Source organism: Falco peregrinus, chromosome 12 (assembly GCF_023634155.1).
Source record: "Falco peregrinus isolate bFalPer1 chromosome 12, bFalPer1.pri, whole genome shotgun sequence".
Classification (NCBI taxonomy): Eukaryota; Metazoa; Chordata; class Aves; order Falconiformes; family Falconidae; genus Falco; species Falco peregrinus.
The window spans coordinates 2,697,806-2,715,286 of NC_073732.1; the positions used below are offsets into that span (position 1 = coordinate 2,697,806).

The 17,481-nt window shown below is 43.0% G+C and overlaps 1 protein-coding gene across 3 annotated transcripts in view; it reads right to left on the reverse strand.

Moving 5' to 3' along the window:
- The window catches only part of VPS8 (VPS8 subunit of CORVET complex), an 85,478-nt gene that overhangs the window by 59,497 nt on the left and 8,500 nt on the right, over nucleotides 1-17,481 (reverse strand). For all 3 annotated transcript variants that reach the window (XR_008749316.1, XM_055816726.1, XM_055816725.1), the window contains exons 7-14: nucleotides 9,687-9,811; nucleotides 8,034-8,120; nucleotides 6,535-6,602; nucleotides 5,865-6,018; nucleotides 5,702-5,761; nucleotides 4,311-4,418; nucleotides 2,751-2,831; nucleotides 1,490-1,660 (exon numbers count right to left, since the gene is read on the reverse strand). Coding sequence is in view for 2 of the 3 variants with exons in the window: in XM_055816726.1 (XP_055672701.1) it covers nucleotides 1,490-1,660; nucleotides 2,751-2,831; nucleotides 4,311-4,418; nucleotides 5,702-5,761; nucleotides 5,865-6,018; nucleotides 6,535-6,602; nucleotides 8,034-8,120; nucleotides 9,687-9,811 (854 nt within the window). In the remaining variant the exon portion in view is untranslated. The remainder of the gene's footprint in view (nucleotides 1-1,489; nucleotides 1,661-2,750; nucleotides 2,832-4,310; nucleotides 4,419-5,701; nucleotides 5,762-5,864; nucleotides 6,019-6,534; nucleotides 6,603-8,033; nucleotides 8,121-9,686; nucleotides 9,812-17,481) is intronic.

Consider the following 17,481-nt stretch of genomic DNA (forward strand, 5'->3'; position numbering starts at 1 on the left):
GGCCCACCACTTTTGCAAGCCACAGGTCTCTGGCTTTGATGGTAATCACCACAAGTCCTCACAGGACACTTGCAGAGTTTCTGAAATTAAGTGAAACGCTCCAAGTAACAACACATCCTAGCAAGCAGTGCTCATATACCATCTTGGTGCCAACCTCTAGCTATGTTCTGTGAGGTTGTGCCTGGCAATTTCCAATCGTGCAGAAGGCAGTACATAAGCTCACTTAGACTAGACTCCGCCTTCCTTCTTTTTCTTCCTCAGGACGCATCCGCAGCGACAGCAACGCGAGCAGCATGAAGCAAATAAAGCAGTGAAAGCCAGATAAGCAGCAGCTATGAAGATCTAAAGGCTGCAAAGACCCCTCATAGATCTGGTCCTTCAGACTGGAAGAAGCCCTCTGTTCCTTGGTGCTCAAAAGGGAGCCATGACGGAGGTGTCTTTCTGAAATCCTGGCATTCTGCACTGAAGGCACTTCTTGGGCTTCTGGAGCTGAGTCATGACCATACAACCTATACTGGGCTTGAAACTGTGGATCCAAACTACAGATCTGTATAAGCTTTCTGCTAGCTGTTTGGGCCAGCAAGTCCCAAACAAGTCCCACAGGACTACAGCAGAATTAAACAGGAACCATATCGTCCAGGAATTTCAGAGCTCCTGGGCTATCTCTGGTGAAGCACTGGGAGGACCAAATGCAGGGATGGAAGGTTCTTTCTTATACACACTCTTGGCAAAGTAGAAAAGTCTTTTCCAAAGTAGAAAATCTGATTTTCAGCTGAAAGCAGTAACTTGTCCTGTAGCCGTGGCTTTAAATAAAAACTCTACAATGCTATCGCAGTAACGAACACCACATCAAAGTGAGTCTGCTGCAGAAAGCACAGGTGGGTCACAGGAGCTATCAGGAGCCACTGAAATTAATACCTACTTCAGGAATAAAACATGTCCAGACACTATATGGGTCAGGGTCAAAAAACCCAAAAAACCCAACCCAAATATGAAAGTCAAAATAAAAGACAAGCAAAAGAGGAAAAAGTAGAAAACGTGACGTTTGAAGTTTTGCAATTTCCACTAGCATGGGTGGCTTTGGTTTTCTACTTCAAACAAGAAGTGTAGTACCTACAAGCGTAGCATTTCATCCTCTCTATCCTGCACGACAAATCTACGAGACAAGGGCAGGGAACGCACGTACTGCACAGGCACTGCTACCGCAGAGTATCTGTGGCATACAAAGTAGAACAGCCTATAGGATTCTCTTGAAGAACAAAGCACATCAGCTTTTTTTCTGTACAGAGTATTCCAAAGATTGGGAACTTAAGAGGAACTCCTAAAAACATCAATACGCAAAAGGAAACATGAACTGTTACTGGGCCACATCAACAGCACGTATGATTTTTAAGATGCTTCAAAAAGGCTTTGTTTCAAAAGCTCCAGGCTCCCACTTAGGGCAGCTGAAACACCGTTAGCTGTGGTCAAGCCGGTCGTTTGTGCCTACCAGGGCTTCGCTGACGTTGCCTCCCGTCGCCAGCGATTTGAAGTGGCTGCTGTTGTAGACGAGCTGAACCTCTGAGATCTCTATAGTCTCCAGCTCCTCCTGCGTCTGACGATCTATAACATGCAGCTTCTCCACACTGTCCAGAAGCACTGCTGTCCGTGAGTTTATCCACTGAAAAAGCAATAAATCACAGATCTCAGCAATGTATACACAATCAGAGGCCAACGAAACAGGCTCTGGACATATCCTCGCGTACCAATACTGGAAGCTCTAGGATGGCTAGTAGCTTTGTTACTATACAAAGTCACTTCACAACAGCACACGTGCATATTTCCACAGGTAAAGGTAGGGAGGCTCCTTCCGGAGTATCAGTTCTAACACTGAGGAAAGCAAGGAACCTTCTTCGCAGAAAACACCTCTAGACAAATGGTAATCCACCGGAGTTCTTGTCCTCTTGGTGCACTACTTACGCTCTAGCACACTTCCTATCCAAAGGTCTCAAAAACAAGACTACTGTGACACCTGTTCTCAGATCCCTTGGGAGGGAAATATGGCATCAGGAAGCATTAAAAAAAGAAAGTATGTCTAAGTTAAACTCAAAGCCTGTCATTCGTATTCTGTGGCTTCTACTTTTATGTTCAAAACCCTGCAAAGAAAAAGGCTTTTTTTGGCTGCTTTTACAATATTCAGTTTTTTCAAGAGCCAAGCATATTTGTTAACAAACTTAAAATTCCAGCTGATATGGATGCCCATCTTGGTATTTTGGCCTTCCATGTTTTACTTGCTGTACTCTCTAATACCTTTTAGGGTTGAACATTTTTTTTTTTGTTGAAAGCATCAAATAATTTAGAGTGCTTTAGCAAGCACTCATATACAGAAACACTAGAATTTTACTGAGCCAGGTACACAGAAGTTTGCATTCTTTTTAGTGAGAATATAGAATAAAAATCTTTCTTTCCAGACTCTCTGGTTCTTGAAAATATTCCCCAACAAGGCTACCCCTCCTTCCCAAGAAAAGGCAGTATTGCCTCCATGCTACTAATTTTTTATCCTATAGCTACTACTGGCCACTTCACATGTGCTGGTTTTCCACTGAGTCCCCAGTTTGAGTTTGCAGTTAGTTAGCCCCAGATAAACACAGCCACTTCTCATGCTATATTTGTAAAGCCAATAGTATACAACTAAGGGCTACTGAGATACATTTACAAGAAAACTAGTGAAAAAAAAAAAAATTAACCAGTCTATTAACACTGAAACTTACAGTAAAGTTGATGAGGTCATAGTGTAGATGAAGCTGCCTCTGCTTACTGACATGTATTGCACCAGTATCATCTCTCTTTACCTAAAAGAGAAAGTGGACAAGGTTGACTCAAACTCCAAGACTTTCTTCAACTCAACCTCTCTGTTCCCACAGGACATCACACCAACTCCAGGAGTCCGGAGCTCCCCTCAGACAGGCACGCTGAGCGTACGTGGCAGCACACATGTTTCTCCAACGGAGCGTAAGGTCTCACTTTCAAAACCACTCTTGTAAGTGTGGAAACAGAAGGCTCCAAGCAGAGGGCAGTAAAAATATATACCATCTGCTGGACCAATTTTAAATCATCTATTTGCACCACAAGAGCTGGATGTCATAAACTATGTGTGTTCAAGAGGTTGTCCCCCCATGGCCGCCTCACATATGATATATGGCAATTCAGGTTATAAAAGGGATGTGAACCTCTAGGGTTCGTGCAGAACACTGCAGGAGGACCGATTTGCATTCACTGCCTCCCAAGGAGTTCCATCCCACTGGAAAACTGAATGTAAGGGAGATGCTGCATGACAACCGCCAGTCAAGGGTCTTCCCTTTTCCCATGCAGGACATACTGTACTTTCTGCTCATAAAAGTCAGAACCACAGAACACTAATGTGAAACTGCCTTTAATTCATCATCGTTACAAAAAAGCATTCTGCAAGGAAAAATATGGGTGGGGTTTTTACATTTTGACAATTTGAAGTACAGCAAGAGACACCTGAATTCAGGTAACGTGGCTGCTGTTTAGTAACCTGTAAGTAAAGCAGCAGTACTGGCCACAGCTGAGCTGGGTATCTGTGCAGAGACCAATGCTATTGCACGCACAGACATCTCCAGCAAGACAGGTTTAAACATACACCCTTTTCTTTCTCCCCAAGTTTACCAAGAGAGAAGATAGAGAAGGAGGATTCAATCCTGACAACACAATGTCTGGGTACTCGAGTAAAGCTTAACGTCCAAGATGATAGCAGAGCTGGGAAACAAACTTAACATTCCAAAGCCAAAACACCAGATTTCCTGAAGCCTATGTACTGCTCTCACACTGAAATCAGACATGAAATCATCTTCAACCACACCTGCCTGTGTAACTCCTGCAGATCAAACAGGGTGAGTGGCATGCCCTAAAGTCACATGCCACCAGGACCTGAAAGCTGTTGTCTTAGTGGTTTATGCAAGTGTTTTCCAGGCTCATCTTTTAAAGCAAAAAAAATGAAACAGTATCTCGAATTCATGTGATCTCCCCGAAACCAATCCACATTCTTCTCCCTCCAGTAGAAATGAGGTAGGTAGCACATCATCACTCCTGGAACACATAAAGCTCATGCCTCCAGATTCTCAGGGAAGGGCACCACCGCCTGCTGAAGAGCAATGGCCAGCAGATTTGTTTTCCCAAGCTGGCTGCAAGCTGCAGACATCCCCAGCATGCACAGATACCGTACTTTCACTGAGACAGAGGCTCAGTCAACGGAACATGTGAGCAAGATATGGCCATCTGAAAAACAGCACAAAACTTCCAAGGCTTACCAAAAGAAAATGCACGACGTCTCCTCGACAAAACGCAAGCATGGGGTTCACAGAGTTCTGTACAGCCACAAAGTGCCACGCCAGAAGAGGGACACTAGAAGGGTCCATCTGTTAGACAAAAAGCACAGCGGGTATTTAAGGTACACAAGGCAGAACCTCAGTTCCAGGACACATGCTGTTCATCAGCTGCTACTCGCTGACTTTGCCATGTACACACACATGATGTAAAGCAACTCCCTGGTCTGCTGGCAGCTGAGCAGTAGCTTCTGCTCTTCGGTCCAGCCAGACAGTTCAGGGGCAACATGTGACTCTTGGCAAAGTGGATGGTCACAAAACCCGTGCCCTAGTTGCTTAATATAGATCCAATCTCACAAGGATTGATGGACAAGCTGCAGCTTGCTAGCAACCTTGTCTCCATTCTCCCAATAACATACCCCACATCTGCCCCCAGCTGCTTTTCCAAGACGAATTGCACTAGTGAAAGTGAATAATCAAGAGTTTAGAAGATTGTGTAGTGCTCTAATTCCACTTTGTTTTCTGTCCCTGCAATTAAGGGTTCTATTGGATGGTTCTTATGTAAAGCAATGGCCCCAGTCCAAGGTGATTGTAGCCATGGATCTGTCGGAGTGAGTCCAGAGGCCACAAAGATGACCAGAGGGTTGGAGCACCTCTCCTACGAAGACAGCCGAGAGTTGGGGTTGTTCAGCCTGGAGAAGAGAAGGCTACAGGGAGACCTTACAGCAGCTGCCAGTACCTAAAGGGGCTGACAAACAAGCCAGAAAGGGATGTTTAACAAAGTCGTGTAGTGACAGGACAAGGTGGAATGGTTTTAAGCTGAAAGAGGGGAGATTTAAATTAGGTATTAGGAAGGAATTATTTACTGTGAGGGTGGTGAGACACTGGAACCGGTTGCCCACAGAAGCTGTGGGCAACAACTCCCCATCCCTGGCAGTGCTCAAGGCCAGGCTGGATGGGGCTTTGAGCAGCCTGGTCTAGTGGAAGGTGACCTGCTCATGGCAGGTGCATTGGAACTAGATGATCTTTAAGGTCCCTTCCAACCCAAACCATTCTGTGATTCCATGATAATCAGGCTAACGTCCCATCTGAGGGTGTGTCCAGGCTGCACACAAGACAGAAGAAACAGCTGAGGGGCTCCCGTGTTCCACTCTTCCTACTTAATGGAGAAATTCAGCATCTTCACACAGGTACAGCTGAAAGCGGCTTTTCCACCTCCTCTCTGCCCACAAGAGGCCAACAGATTATCACTACAATTCCGCAGGGCAAAGTTTACTGCGTACTGATAAAGCAGCAATACCAAACACCTGGTCCTAATCTCATCCCCTTCACTCTAGCCATAACCCAAAACGCAACTGTTTGCCTTCATTACTCACACGACCGTAGGGAAAGGTCATCCACACTTTCAGAGATGGCTTCAGGCCAATAACCAGTATCTTCAAGAACAACAAAAATGCAAAATAAAAATGTTTCAGTATATACCAGAAGACTTCTCCTTTGTGATTTCTCACACAAAGCCTTCTGCAAGCAGCAAGTTACCTTTGTTAGGGAGGCCATAGCCAGCAGTGAATATTGGGTGATAGGATGGTCTCTCAGCTCAACTTTTGCATGTAACGGTTCAATACAGCAAACTTCCCCCTTTGAGCCACTGAAGAGACACCGTGATTCACATGTTCTCACTCCCATAACCCTCCTGTAAAGAAATGAGATCAGCTTGGTGTCCAGCCATCAAGAAGAGATCAACCCAACAATCTCAGGAAATCTCAAAAGTGATCCTTCACACAGCTCCAGGGATCATTTTCAGTCTGTCACTGGAAGCAGTCCCATACAGCTGCTCAGATACAGACAAGAATTCCTTAAGATCTTATTTAACAGTAAAGCCCAGACTCCCTAGACTGTCAATCCTTCCTCCTTGTCCCTCCTCCTCTTGAAGAGGCCAAGAAGAAAACAAGCAGTTACTGCAGGGCAGTTCTCACTAATGAAACAAGAAAAACTACGAGGAGCCCACAATAAATGCCAAGATTCTGGACAATATTCTTAGACTATTACATTGCCAGATAGCATCTTACTTCAGCTGTGAAATTATACTACAGCCCTAAATTACACCTTCAGCATTCAGGCAGTAGCTTTATTTGCTTAGGTTTCACAAGTTATGACCCAGCATTAGTTTCTTGTACTTTCTATGGGTACTTAAGAGTTATTGTCTTACTTAAATGACAGTTCAAATACGGAGCCTCCACTGTCATTGCAAATTGCAAGCGTCGGGTCATCTGTAAACTGAACAGATAATTAGATTAAAAGCGACACTAAGAAATAAATTACAAAAAAAGGGACAGAAAAATCTACGCTATGGCATCATTAACAGCACACAAAAGTACAACCATTGCACCTACCAGAAAGACACTTTTAGCACACAGAGCTGAGACAATTATTGGTTGGGTTTTTTTATGATGGGTAAGAAAAGCAAGGTTTAATGTTTCATCTTCACCCCTCCAGTAAGCCCTATTGCTAAATTTTTGTTATCGAAGTCTCATTACTTTCTATTGCAGCTCAGAACCCCAGCATGCCAAAACTTGTGTTACCACTAGAACAGCTCACAGCCTCAAGGCCAGGAGCTGGTGAATGGGCTGCAGGCACAAACAGACCAAAATCCAAACCATCCAGAACTACTAACGATACCAAATAATGAAAATAAGAAAGGGTCACAGCCATAGCTGAGGTACCGTTCTGGAGGACTCTGCAACCCAGCATCTGGCAGCACAAGCATCTGGCCTGTAGAGCTGTGTCAGAGTACTCTTCAACGCTGCTACCGCCCCAGGTCACAAGCTAGAGAAGGGGGGCACTAGGAGCAGAGGACCTGGCGCAGGGGAATATTCATCCATAGGCACAGGGCAAAGATGGCAGAGGGGGAAGCATGAAAGATACAGCAGCAAAAGGGGGCACCTCCACGCCCACAAAACATTTTTGGTTAGCCAGGTGAGACCAACCAGCACGTGAGAACCTGTCCTTGAGCAATGTGCCCCACGAGGCCCACTACACTAGCTCCATGTGTGACACTGTGTGGTTCTGCGATGTCTCAGCAAGGTCCAGGAAAGGAGAAGAGAGAAGAGTTTGGGTGAGGCACCAAAGTCACTGCTCCGACCAGGCTGCCGAGGAGCATTACGCTCTGGTAGGAGAGGTCCACATAAAACAAAGCCACGCACAAAATCAGATACGAGTTTCTGTGTGTGACAACAATGCTATGTTGAGCAAGAAGCCACAAATGATTTCTTTTTCAATCCAAACATTCCCAACAAGCTATTTGAAAAACTGCTGACAGAAGCTGCTTTCTGAGCTTCAGACTCTTTAAAGTTGGCAAGTCATGTTCAAACCACTGCAAGATTTAGAGAAATGTATTCTAGAAACTAATTCTTCATAGATTTTGGCATGAGAGAGGGGAGTTATAACAGAAAACGACAGTTTGTTACAGTACAACTCACAGCCGATACCATTATTTCAGCTCTCAAAATACTGTTTCTTTTTTAAATAGAATTTCTGCTCATTTCTCTTACCTCTGGATACTACTGCCATATAGCTCCTAAGTAGCTGCTCTCATCTGTAAATCTAAAAGTGCTACACAAGGAAAGTCAACACATTGACTGAACACAGGTGTGTACTTTGAAGGAAAGAAAGAAGTAGTATACAAGGAGTACCTGTAGTGTTTGTTACCTTGATGTGCAAAATGGCTGTTCCTGGCGGGTGGGCATCTGTTATTGATCGTAGCAGCTTCCCACTGGCCAGATCCCACATTGTGATCTGCAAGCAGATTGTTCTCAGTACACATTTACTGCCAAGGCGTTCTCTCCATCATCTTGTGCGTTAGCACATCAATAAATCTCTATATTCCCAGTATCACCCTGGGTCAGTAAGGTCTTCATATTAAAGAAAAGTGGTCTGAAATCTGTTCCTACCCTGTTTTTACAATCAGTTCGCTTATCAGCTTATAGTTCTGTTGACAACATTAGGGTTACCTTCACAACTCTGAATCATGTCCTTTTGGAAAGCTCTCACCACCTGCCCGAACTCACTCGCCTCACAGCTACCTGCCTGATCACACAATTAAAGAGTGTAAGATAACTTTGCTACCACACAACACTCTTTGAAGTGGCTCAATGCATTTCTCTCTCACAGAACCAGTGAACAGTTGAAAAATCTCTGCTAACACCCATCAGCAAAACTCAATCATCTCCATGGCTACCATGAACCCTGTCACTCCTCTCCTGCTTTTGCTCAGCATGACAGGTCAGGCAGCAGTTGCTTGGCTTGCGCTTGGATATTACATTCAGGCAATTTCTCAACTAAGAACCAGAAAGTCCCAAACTACTTACTGCGTACCTGTGGAATATTTAGCCCAGAAGAGCTGAGATTACAATTTGAATCAAACTTCTTATTGGAAATACTATTTTATATAGTTCCAGAAACCATCTATCAAAGTTAGATACTTTGATACAAACATAGACCAGATGTTTCAGAACTGCTGCTCCAAAATATTTTATCTGAGTATCATTTAAAACTGGCTACTGGTCTGCATGGATCAAATCTGTATTTCCACATGGTCTGGAGCAATCTGTCGTTTAGCTCTGTCATAGGCACTGCAGCGTGTTTTACCTAGAATGAGGGTGAAAGTCAAAGGAGCAAAACAGAATGAAACTAAAAAGATAAACAAAGCAGCCTTCTTTGTATTCCATGGAGCTCTAAATTTTACCAAGTTAACTTCTATCTGTTTTAGTTTAGTTTTAGTCCTACAGCTTTTGTTCAAGAATTGCTTTCTCTCTCTTTAGGTTCAGAGAAGGACATAAAACTACAACAGCAGACTCAACCCCTTTTTCCCCTGCATTCAGAAGCTATGGTGCTTCTGTCATACAACAGAAGTAAGGTATTAGTAAAAATTAACTTTGGGGCTAGATATGAGTTGCAAAAATTTCAAGTCATCACCACAGTAGAAACTAGCTGTAATAGCAAAACCGAGATCTCAAAGTGACCTAGAAAGACTAAGCTAGTTGTCCTAGTGTGCCATGGCACATTTCAGTTTACCAGGAGCAGGACTTCTGTCCCAACGAACCATAACTAATCGAATCCTTCCCTATATTCTGCATCACCCCTTTTCTCCACAGCAACCTACCCCAAACAACCCGAGCCAGCTCACTGGATGCAGGAATTGCCTGGCCAAGAAAAGCTGTGGGCAGATCAAGACACACATACAGCTCCTCAGCACAGAACCAGCTTGGAGCTGGCTTGGAGCTATCGTCACCGCTGGCAAGCCTCCCCGTAACAGCCTGCAGAAGGACAGAGCACTGAACCATCTCATCCTAGGGGAATTACCTGTCCTTTCGCAAAGCCACACAGGAGCCTTGAACAGTCATTGTTGATACTGAGAGCAGAGATAGCCCCGTACTGGGCGCCAACAGCAGTGCTGCCCAAACACAGACGGAGAGCCTGGTTCTGATCTAGAGCAGAACAATTAGCAAGGAATTAAAGAAAAAGCAATGATTAAAATTAACATCATGCCCTTATTTACATATACAATTCACTTGGGGTACATTAACAATTCACAGGCTTACAGTTAAGTTCTTTAAAAAGAGTTTACAAGATGAGAACACATGTTAGTACAGAGATAGCAGGACACCATCTTGCAGGGAAATAAAAAAATTATTTTAAAAAGTACAAAACAGGCAGAGGGATTATGGAAATGCAGAGGTATTACAAACTGAAGAAGAAACCTAGAAGAATCACAGCAATATCTAGCTTTCCTTTTACTATTCTACAGTAGTGCTTAAGTTGTAGCAAGGAAGATGACAGAAAATTAATTCTGTCTTCCGAGCCTGATACTTCTGTACGCAGATTTGAACACCAACTACAAATCCCCAACACAGGCTTTTGGTAAGTGTAATTTTATGTAACTTTTATTCCTCAGTTTTGCTGATAAAGGCCAGAAATTGGAGGGAAAATGAATTTGTGTTCCCAGGCTGCTTTTATTTTAAAAGCTAAGAAAACAAGTGTTCTGGATCTACTTTTTCCACCTTTCTCCATTTTTTACCTGCTTTTAAGTGGGGGAGGATGAAAAGATGTTTTGTGAGGACTGTTGGAATGAAGACTAGAGATCTGAAATACATCAGAAGAATCGCAAAAAGAGCGTGCAGGATTTCACCTTGAGCAAGGGAGCGAAAGGACTGGACCCAGGGGAACAGACAGCAACAGAGCACCAGAAAGCCCCTGGAAGAACTACCCAAGGCACAGGACAGTTGCAGCACCACTAGCAATGTGCTAGATGTGAAACAGAGCATGGATGGATCTCATTTCTTCCCCAATACAAAGTGATGTGTTCATCGGCCTGCACAGACGGATTGATGGCGGAGCACATGCACAGTGGGAGTCACCTTACAAGTTCTACCAGTATGAAGAGGCATTAGTAGGAGGACCAAAATAAACACTAGCAAGAAGAGTATCTGAACTCATGGGCTACTTTAAAACACTGTTTAGCATGAGGAGAAAGACTAGGGACAAGTTCAAAGACTTTTTCCATCTATTCTTTGTTTTCCTGCACCTACCTTAACAAACTCATCTGCTACAGTAGCCCAAAAGGAAGTAAAAATCCCTTTTCCTGGAAAACCTGGATAGCGGTAGGGGAGAGGTAGGGATCAAGAGGGTGTTACAGACATCACTTGTTCTGGGCACCAAATGAGACAGGGCCTGGGGGAGACAGAAAGGCCATGCTCTCTCTTGCAAATACACAAGGAAAGCCCAGGTATTATAAAAAACTGTCAGTTTTGACCTAAAACATGCCGGTAGCGGCCAAGAGAACACCGTACGTTTTGGGTGCTCAAAGACATCAGGATTCTTGTGAATGCTGAAGACCTCTACGCCTGCAATCTGTGACAGGAAAAAAGAGAAAGAGGCCTTCAGTTGACCATATCAATGAAAATCATCATCTCTTCGTCAGATGACAAGCAGCCAAGGCAACTCTGGGAAAGACTACCTGTTCTTCATGTCCCTTTCTTCCCCTGCAATCTGGCTTATGCCAAAGAGAACACAGGAGTTGTATTTTCAAATGAGAACTGACATTTACTTGTTTACACTGAACATTTCATACAGATACTGCTTCTAGTGTGAGATGTTCAGTTAAACTACAGGCAGATGAAGATTACTTTTCTCAGTTAAATAATCTGTGTAAAATACCACTTCTCATTAGATTTCTAAATGAATGTGACATCGTTCAAGATAATACCCTCTTTAAAGCCAACAAGAACATAAGGGTTCAAATTGGCTGAACCTACATGTACGGAAGCAGCTCTGGCAGTCACACAAGTTGCTGTATAAATAGATACCTAAATTTTAAGCCTTAACACTCGTGTTTAACTAAACAAAGGATGGACACAATTCAAGTGACTATAGCGTGAATGGCTGCCATCATTCAATACGTAAGAGAAACATGGAGCCAAAACTACTTCAGTATCACTACAGCAAAAAATTAGAAAACCAACATGCAATGCATCACATCTGCCGCTCCAGTGCAACACAGCCTTGCTGAAGATCAAGTCTGATGCCACAGAGCCACAGCAAACACAGCACCTTCTGCTCCAGGGGCCAGACAGGGTATTTCAACCACCACCTCTATTACCAAGCACAAGGCAGTGGAAACACTTCAAAAGTAAGGCCATTGTTCTGCACACAACTCTCTTTATTAGGATAAGGTGAAAGCAGAAGCCATGTGATGGAAATAAAAATCATCATGCTACTAGAAAACATCTTGACATCACTGTGACAAGGGTGTAACATGGCATAGATCAGAACAGGTCAAAGAAGAAAAAACTCATAGAAGACGTCTATGGAAGTTCAGACAGCACAGAGCTACAGCTAGAAAACAAGTTCCCCAGAGAAGTATTCTCCAAGTGGTGTCCTTCAAGTCCCTTAGAAATAATTCCTGTTCTAGAGGTCTGGAAAGTAAGAGTTCACTTACAAAAAGACCATCTGCTAACCATAGAAATACATTTAAAAACAAGGTGAATACCGCAGCTCTTGCTATTAAAGCAAAGTGCATTCTGTTCTTTCCACTTCAGCTTAAACCTGTCAGTAAATCAATCGATAACTTGTTTCCTGTAAGGCATGAAAAAGGAGAATCTTTCACAGCTTTTGCTGCAAAAGGGCAGCAGCTTCAGAATCAATACTACTTTCAGTCCAGCTTTACATCTTTATACCCACATAAACTGCCAAACCCATTTTCTCCTTCCCTCACCCACAATGTTAATTCAAAATAAAAAAAGACCCCCACTCCACCCCAAAAATTAAATGCTTTGTGTGACTCAAATTATTCCTTCCTAAGAAGGAAGGGCCCATTGTCTGCCAGGGATCATTTTCAGAATTGAGAAACAGTCACTTGGACCACTAACCCCAGAGAAACCCAGGCCAGTACTTGTTTCCAGCCAGTGAAAAGATGACACACAAGGAGGAGCCTTTAGATAAGATTAAAAAAACAAACATACAAACCAACTAACTATGAATAAGATGGATGAAATTGCTTCCAAAGCAAAGCAAGATACCTGAATCAATGAGCTCCTATCAACTGGCAGAGTAATAAAAACAAAGCAAACTGTTATAAAAGGTGGTCTGATGAATTTCCAGATTAATATTACCAGCTTTCAATTAAGGCACAACTAGGATTAAGCATAAAAAGCTTTTTCTAAAATGCTTGGAAAAAAAAAGGTGGCTATCAATTGTCAAAAAGCTTTTAATTTGCTATTTACATAACGCAGTTTTTCCTCTGAAAAATTTCTAGCAGTAACTATTTGTGTTGTTCTCAAAGTCTGAAGTCAAAATGAGATGGCATTTTGATACAGCTCTACACGTAAAGGATAAAAACAAGTTTGTGAATATGAAAAAAGTCGCTTTCCACAACAAAGGAATAAGCAGAGCACTCCAGAAGTCATTACTTATCAGATCACCAGGTTTTCATCCAGATCTTTTTCTTAAGCCGTGATTTTCCTGAGTTTGAAAGGCCTGCTTTATTTCCTGCAGAATTACTCAAATACTACAAATTTTATGAATAGGTCCTTTCCTCCCACCTTTCTCTGGCCCAGCATGAGTAACTGCTCTCCCAGGAGGTACATCCCTCTTGGGCCTGGGGATCAGGAGGACAAGAGATGGTGAGCTACTGGGACAGGCTGCAGATGCCATCTCCCCCAGTATCACAACAGCTGCCCCCTAAACCAGGGCACGCTGAACCCTCCTCCACATCCCCTACCCCCACCTTAGGCTAGCAAACTGATTACTCAGAGCAGGGGCTACGTCAGATCACCTGCGGCTACCCCATCAGGAACCCACTACTCCTTCCTCAGCTGCATAACTGGTGCATGAGCAGAGCTGTCAGATGCTATCTGCTTGCGTGGGTTTCACAGCTTCTGGCTTCCAGCTCTTTGAATTGGGTTCCACAGTGCTCCCACTTGGCAGCTCTCAGGCAGAAATACATGAACGGTGACTTCACGGAAGAGCCTTTGTCCTGCCCTGAAATAATGCCTTTACCAACAGCTATGGACGTGCTGCCCTAAAACATAAATAGCACATTGACCTGTTCCTCTGCTGTTCTTTCCTAGGGAGTCTGGAAGCGTGCAATGCATATGCATTCAACAACCAGTTCCCAGACTGGCCCAGTAGTGTTAGCCACTGGCTGGTTACTGCACTGCCTTACTCACTGCTTATCTGGTATCTTAAGTTCTGATACTTAAGACAACATGCAAACTGGGCAAGACAGGAGTTGCTCATGCAGGGTACGTGCACAGTGCAGTGTTACTGTACCTTTTCCTTTTCATTCCACACAGAAAGGGCCAAAAGAGGAAAGAAAAAGCCAGAAGTCAACATAAAAGGAGTTAAGTAACAAACAGCATATATGTGATAAAATTCAATGACAGACAGAACCTTCAGATTTTGCTGGCAGTGTTTCTTTTTTTTAACACTTCCCCTTTTCATTTATACAAGTAACCGAGAGGATGCTGTGATAGCTGGTGTTTTAAAAACAAAACTGTTTAAAAAGTGTATGGAATTACTGAAGAAAAATGAGTTTATGAATTTGGACTTCATAGTATTAAAAACAAAAAGTGGTGAGAGGAAATAAAACTGGAAGTTCACAGTGATGTAACTGGTAGAACTATTTTCAGCAGTTACCACCAGCCAGCCAGTCAACTCCCCATTAACTTCAAAAACGAACCAAGGACAACGGTCCCCAAAATCTAGATTTAATGCTGTCTTTAGGTATTTACACTACCTGTTCTCTCAAGATACCATGCTACCCCCACACCTCAACAAAGACTCAGGACACTAACTGTAAGTTTTACAGCCAACAGAGAAAATAAATGGTTCAACACTAATCTAAACAAAGTTTAGCTATATAGAAGTTTTCTGTCTGGAACATAAAGTCTTAATGAAAAATAACACATTTCAGTGAGTTCCATTTAAGTGCTAGTTTTTGAGTACTGTAAAAACCTCTTAGCTCTTCTAGAAAGATGGAGAAATAAAAGTTTAAAGATTATTTGTTTATTGCTATAGGCATGCTGGGAGAGCACTTCTCCATTTCAGCTAGTGATCCTCAAGTGATGGTACACAGCATTAATTGTTCATTTGCACAATGCTCAAAACTCTGAAAAAAGTTTCAGAAAGAATTTGGCAAAAGGATGCCCCCTCATTTATAATAGAGCAAAGATTCCCTAATCAAGCACAGCACTAGAAACAAACTAAGGGTAGTGTTCCTAAGGCAGAAAAAGCTGTCATTATCCAAATGTGGTAACAAAGTGTCAAACAGAAGATAAACTACCTGAAAGATAGAGCACCAAACTCTTCTCAGCAACATCACGTCATGTAACAAATGGCAAATACCAGAAATGGCAGATAGAGCGGTTTAGATGGGTTGTTAGGAATTTTTTTTTCCCCCTGCAACATTATGTGGCCCTAGAGCAGGTTACCAGAGGAGCACGTGCATGCATATTTGCCTGTTGGGCAGCATTTTTCATTCGTAAGGTTTTTTTCAAGACTTGGCTAGAAACAACCAGGCAGCCCCAAACCAGTTATTGGTGACAGTCCTGCACCAAACAAGGAGTGACTACAGGCCTCCAGACATCCCTTCCTACCAACAGTTCTGCAACTTTCAGGATGTCAAAGAGTCGGCATCTAATCCAATTCTAATCCGCAAGAAAAATGTTGGTTTTCAAAGATTATATGTGCAATCTGAGAATTGTCCTGTGATAAATTTTTCAAGAGCCAACAGAAGCATTCAAAAAAGCAGAATGGAAGCTCCCCAAGTCTTCCTTCAAAAGGACGAAGCAGACAAGTCAACAGGTACAGGTGGACTTATGAGAATAGACTAATGAAATAGCTAAAGAAATTAAAGAAAAACTAAAGGGTTCAAAATCTGCTAGTGACATAAAACTGTTCAGAGAAATTTGAACACCAGCAACATTCAATCAGAAAACAGACCTACGTTTTTGCAGGCCAAAAGAGATGGTATTTTCATTGTACAGTATAAACCATGCACACAGCTTAGTAAACTCCAGGGAGTAAATCTCATCCTAATTAACATGTCTAGTAGAAAAATGTTTTCATTTAAAAAGTACAGAAATTGATTGGTCTACAGACAAACTGCTGGTTTAAAATACAGAATAAAATCAAGCCAGATCACTAATCCTCTCTTTCTGCACACAAGGTGACCTCACACAGCCAAATCCCGCAAGGATTTCTGTCTGTGCAAACAGATCTGAGGGCACTGGGGTGAACACCCACGTTCTAGTTACAGAACCAAAAGAATTTAGCAGAGAACAGAAGTGTCCAGGAAGCATTCGTGCCCACATCTGAAACAAAATTGGATGGCATGGCATTGCTCATCACCTTGAAATTACAGCATAGACTCACAGAATAACAGCAAAGGAGCTGTAGATGTCTCTGGCCCAGTCCTGCTGCTCCAAGCAAAGTCAACGAGATCAGCTTGCTCAGGGCTCTGCTGAGTTTTGAACATCCCCAAGGATGCAGATTACACATCCTCTCTCAACCCTTACCTAATGCTTCATCACCCTCATGGTGAAAAAGCTCATCAGAGCTTCCCACGATGCAACTTGGATCCACTGCCTCATTACCGAACACCATGGACCTTTAAGAACGGTCCAAGTCTCTCTTCTCTGTACCTTTCCATTAGGTAGTAGAAGGTAAGAGCATGACGTCCCCCCAGCTTCTTTCTCTGCATGCAGAAGAAAGCAGATTCTCTCAGCCTCTCCTTATGCATCATGTGCTTCAGGCCTGTCATCACCCTGGTGCCCCCCCTTCACTGGGCTCACTGCAGTACGTCGCTGTCTGTCTGGTACTGAGCTGCCCAAAACTGGACACAGGACTTCAGATGCGACCTCACCAGGGCAGAATAGAGGGAAGTAGTTTTCCTCAACCTGCTGTGACCATACAGCTCATTACATGGCTGTATAAGCAATAACTTCTTATGTTTCAGTAGATCACAAAGCTTTAAAGGCCCTGTTGCAAGTATGCAGAGAAGTTCTTCAAAGTATTGACATTCATTTTAATAAAAGCCAATTAGCAGAAAGCTGACATTATGCCAGATTTCCTAAAGGCCACAACATGAACCGAGTAACTACAGACTACGCAGCCTTGTAAAGATCGTGGCCAAAGTAACAGTAAACCTGTTGGTCCAAAGCAATCAACGATGTTTCAAAGAAAACTCTGCTTAGACACACTTGCATTGAGCAAAACGAACAAGCAGACCTCACAAGATAGAGCAACTGCAATACTAAACACCTTGGACATTCAGGCATTCAGTGGTCCATCCTCTTACGTGGGACTTGATGCAGAAACAATCACGATGACGGTAAGAAAGATCTTTCCTCTTTGCATGCTTATAGAGAGTCCTACAGCCCCTTCTAGAGTGTAAAATGCTAAAAATAATCTCTCATGACATTTGCAGAGAACAGCTTCTTGTTTAAAAGCTTATGACTTCATAGTGTCCACACACAGAAACAGCGACAGGAAAATAGAGCAAAAATGTATTCCATAGTAGTGATACTGGAGATCTCCACATACTAGTCAAATTTTAGAAAACCCACTGAGATCTACTACTGAAAACTCAGTGCGATCA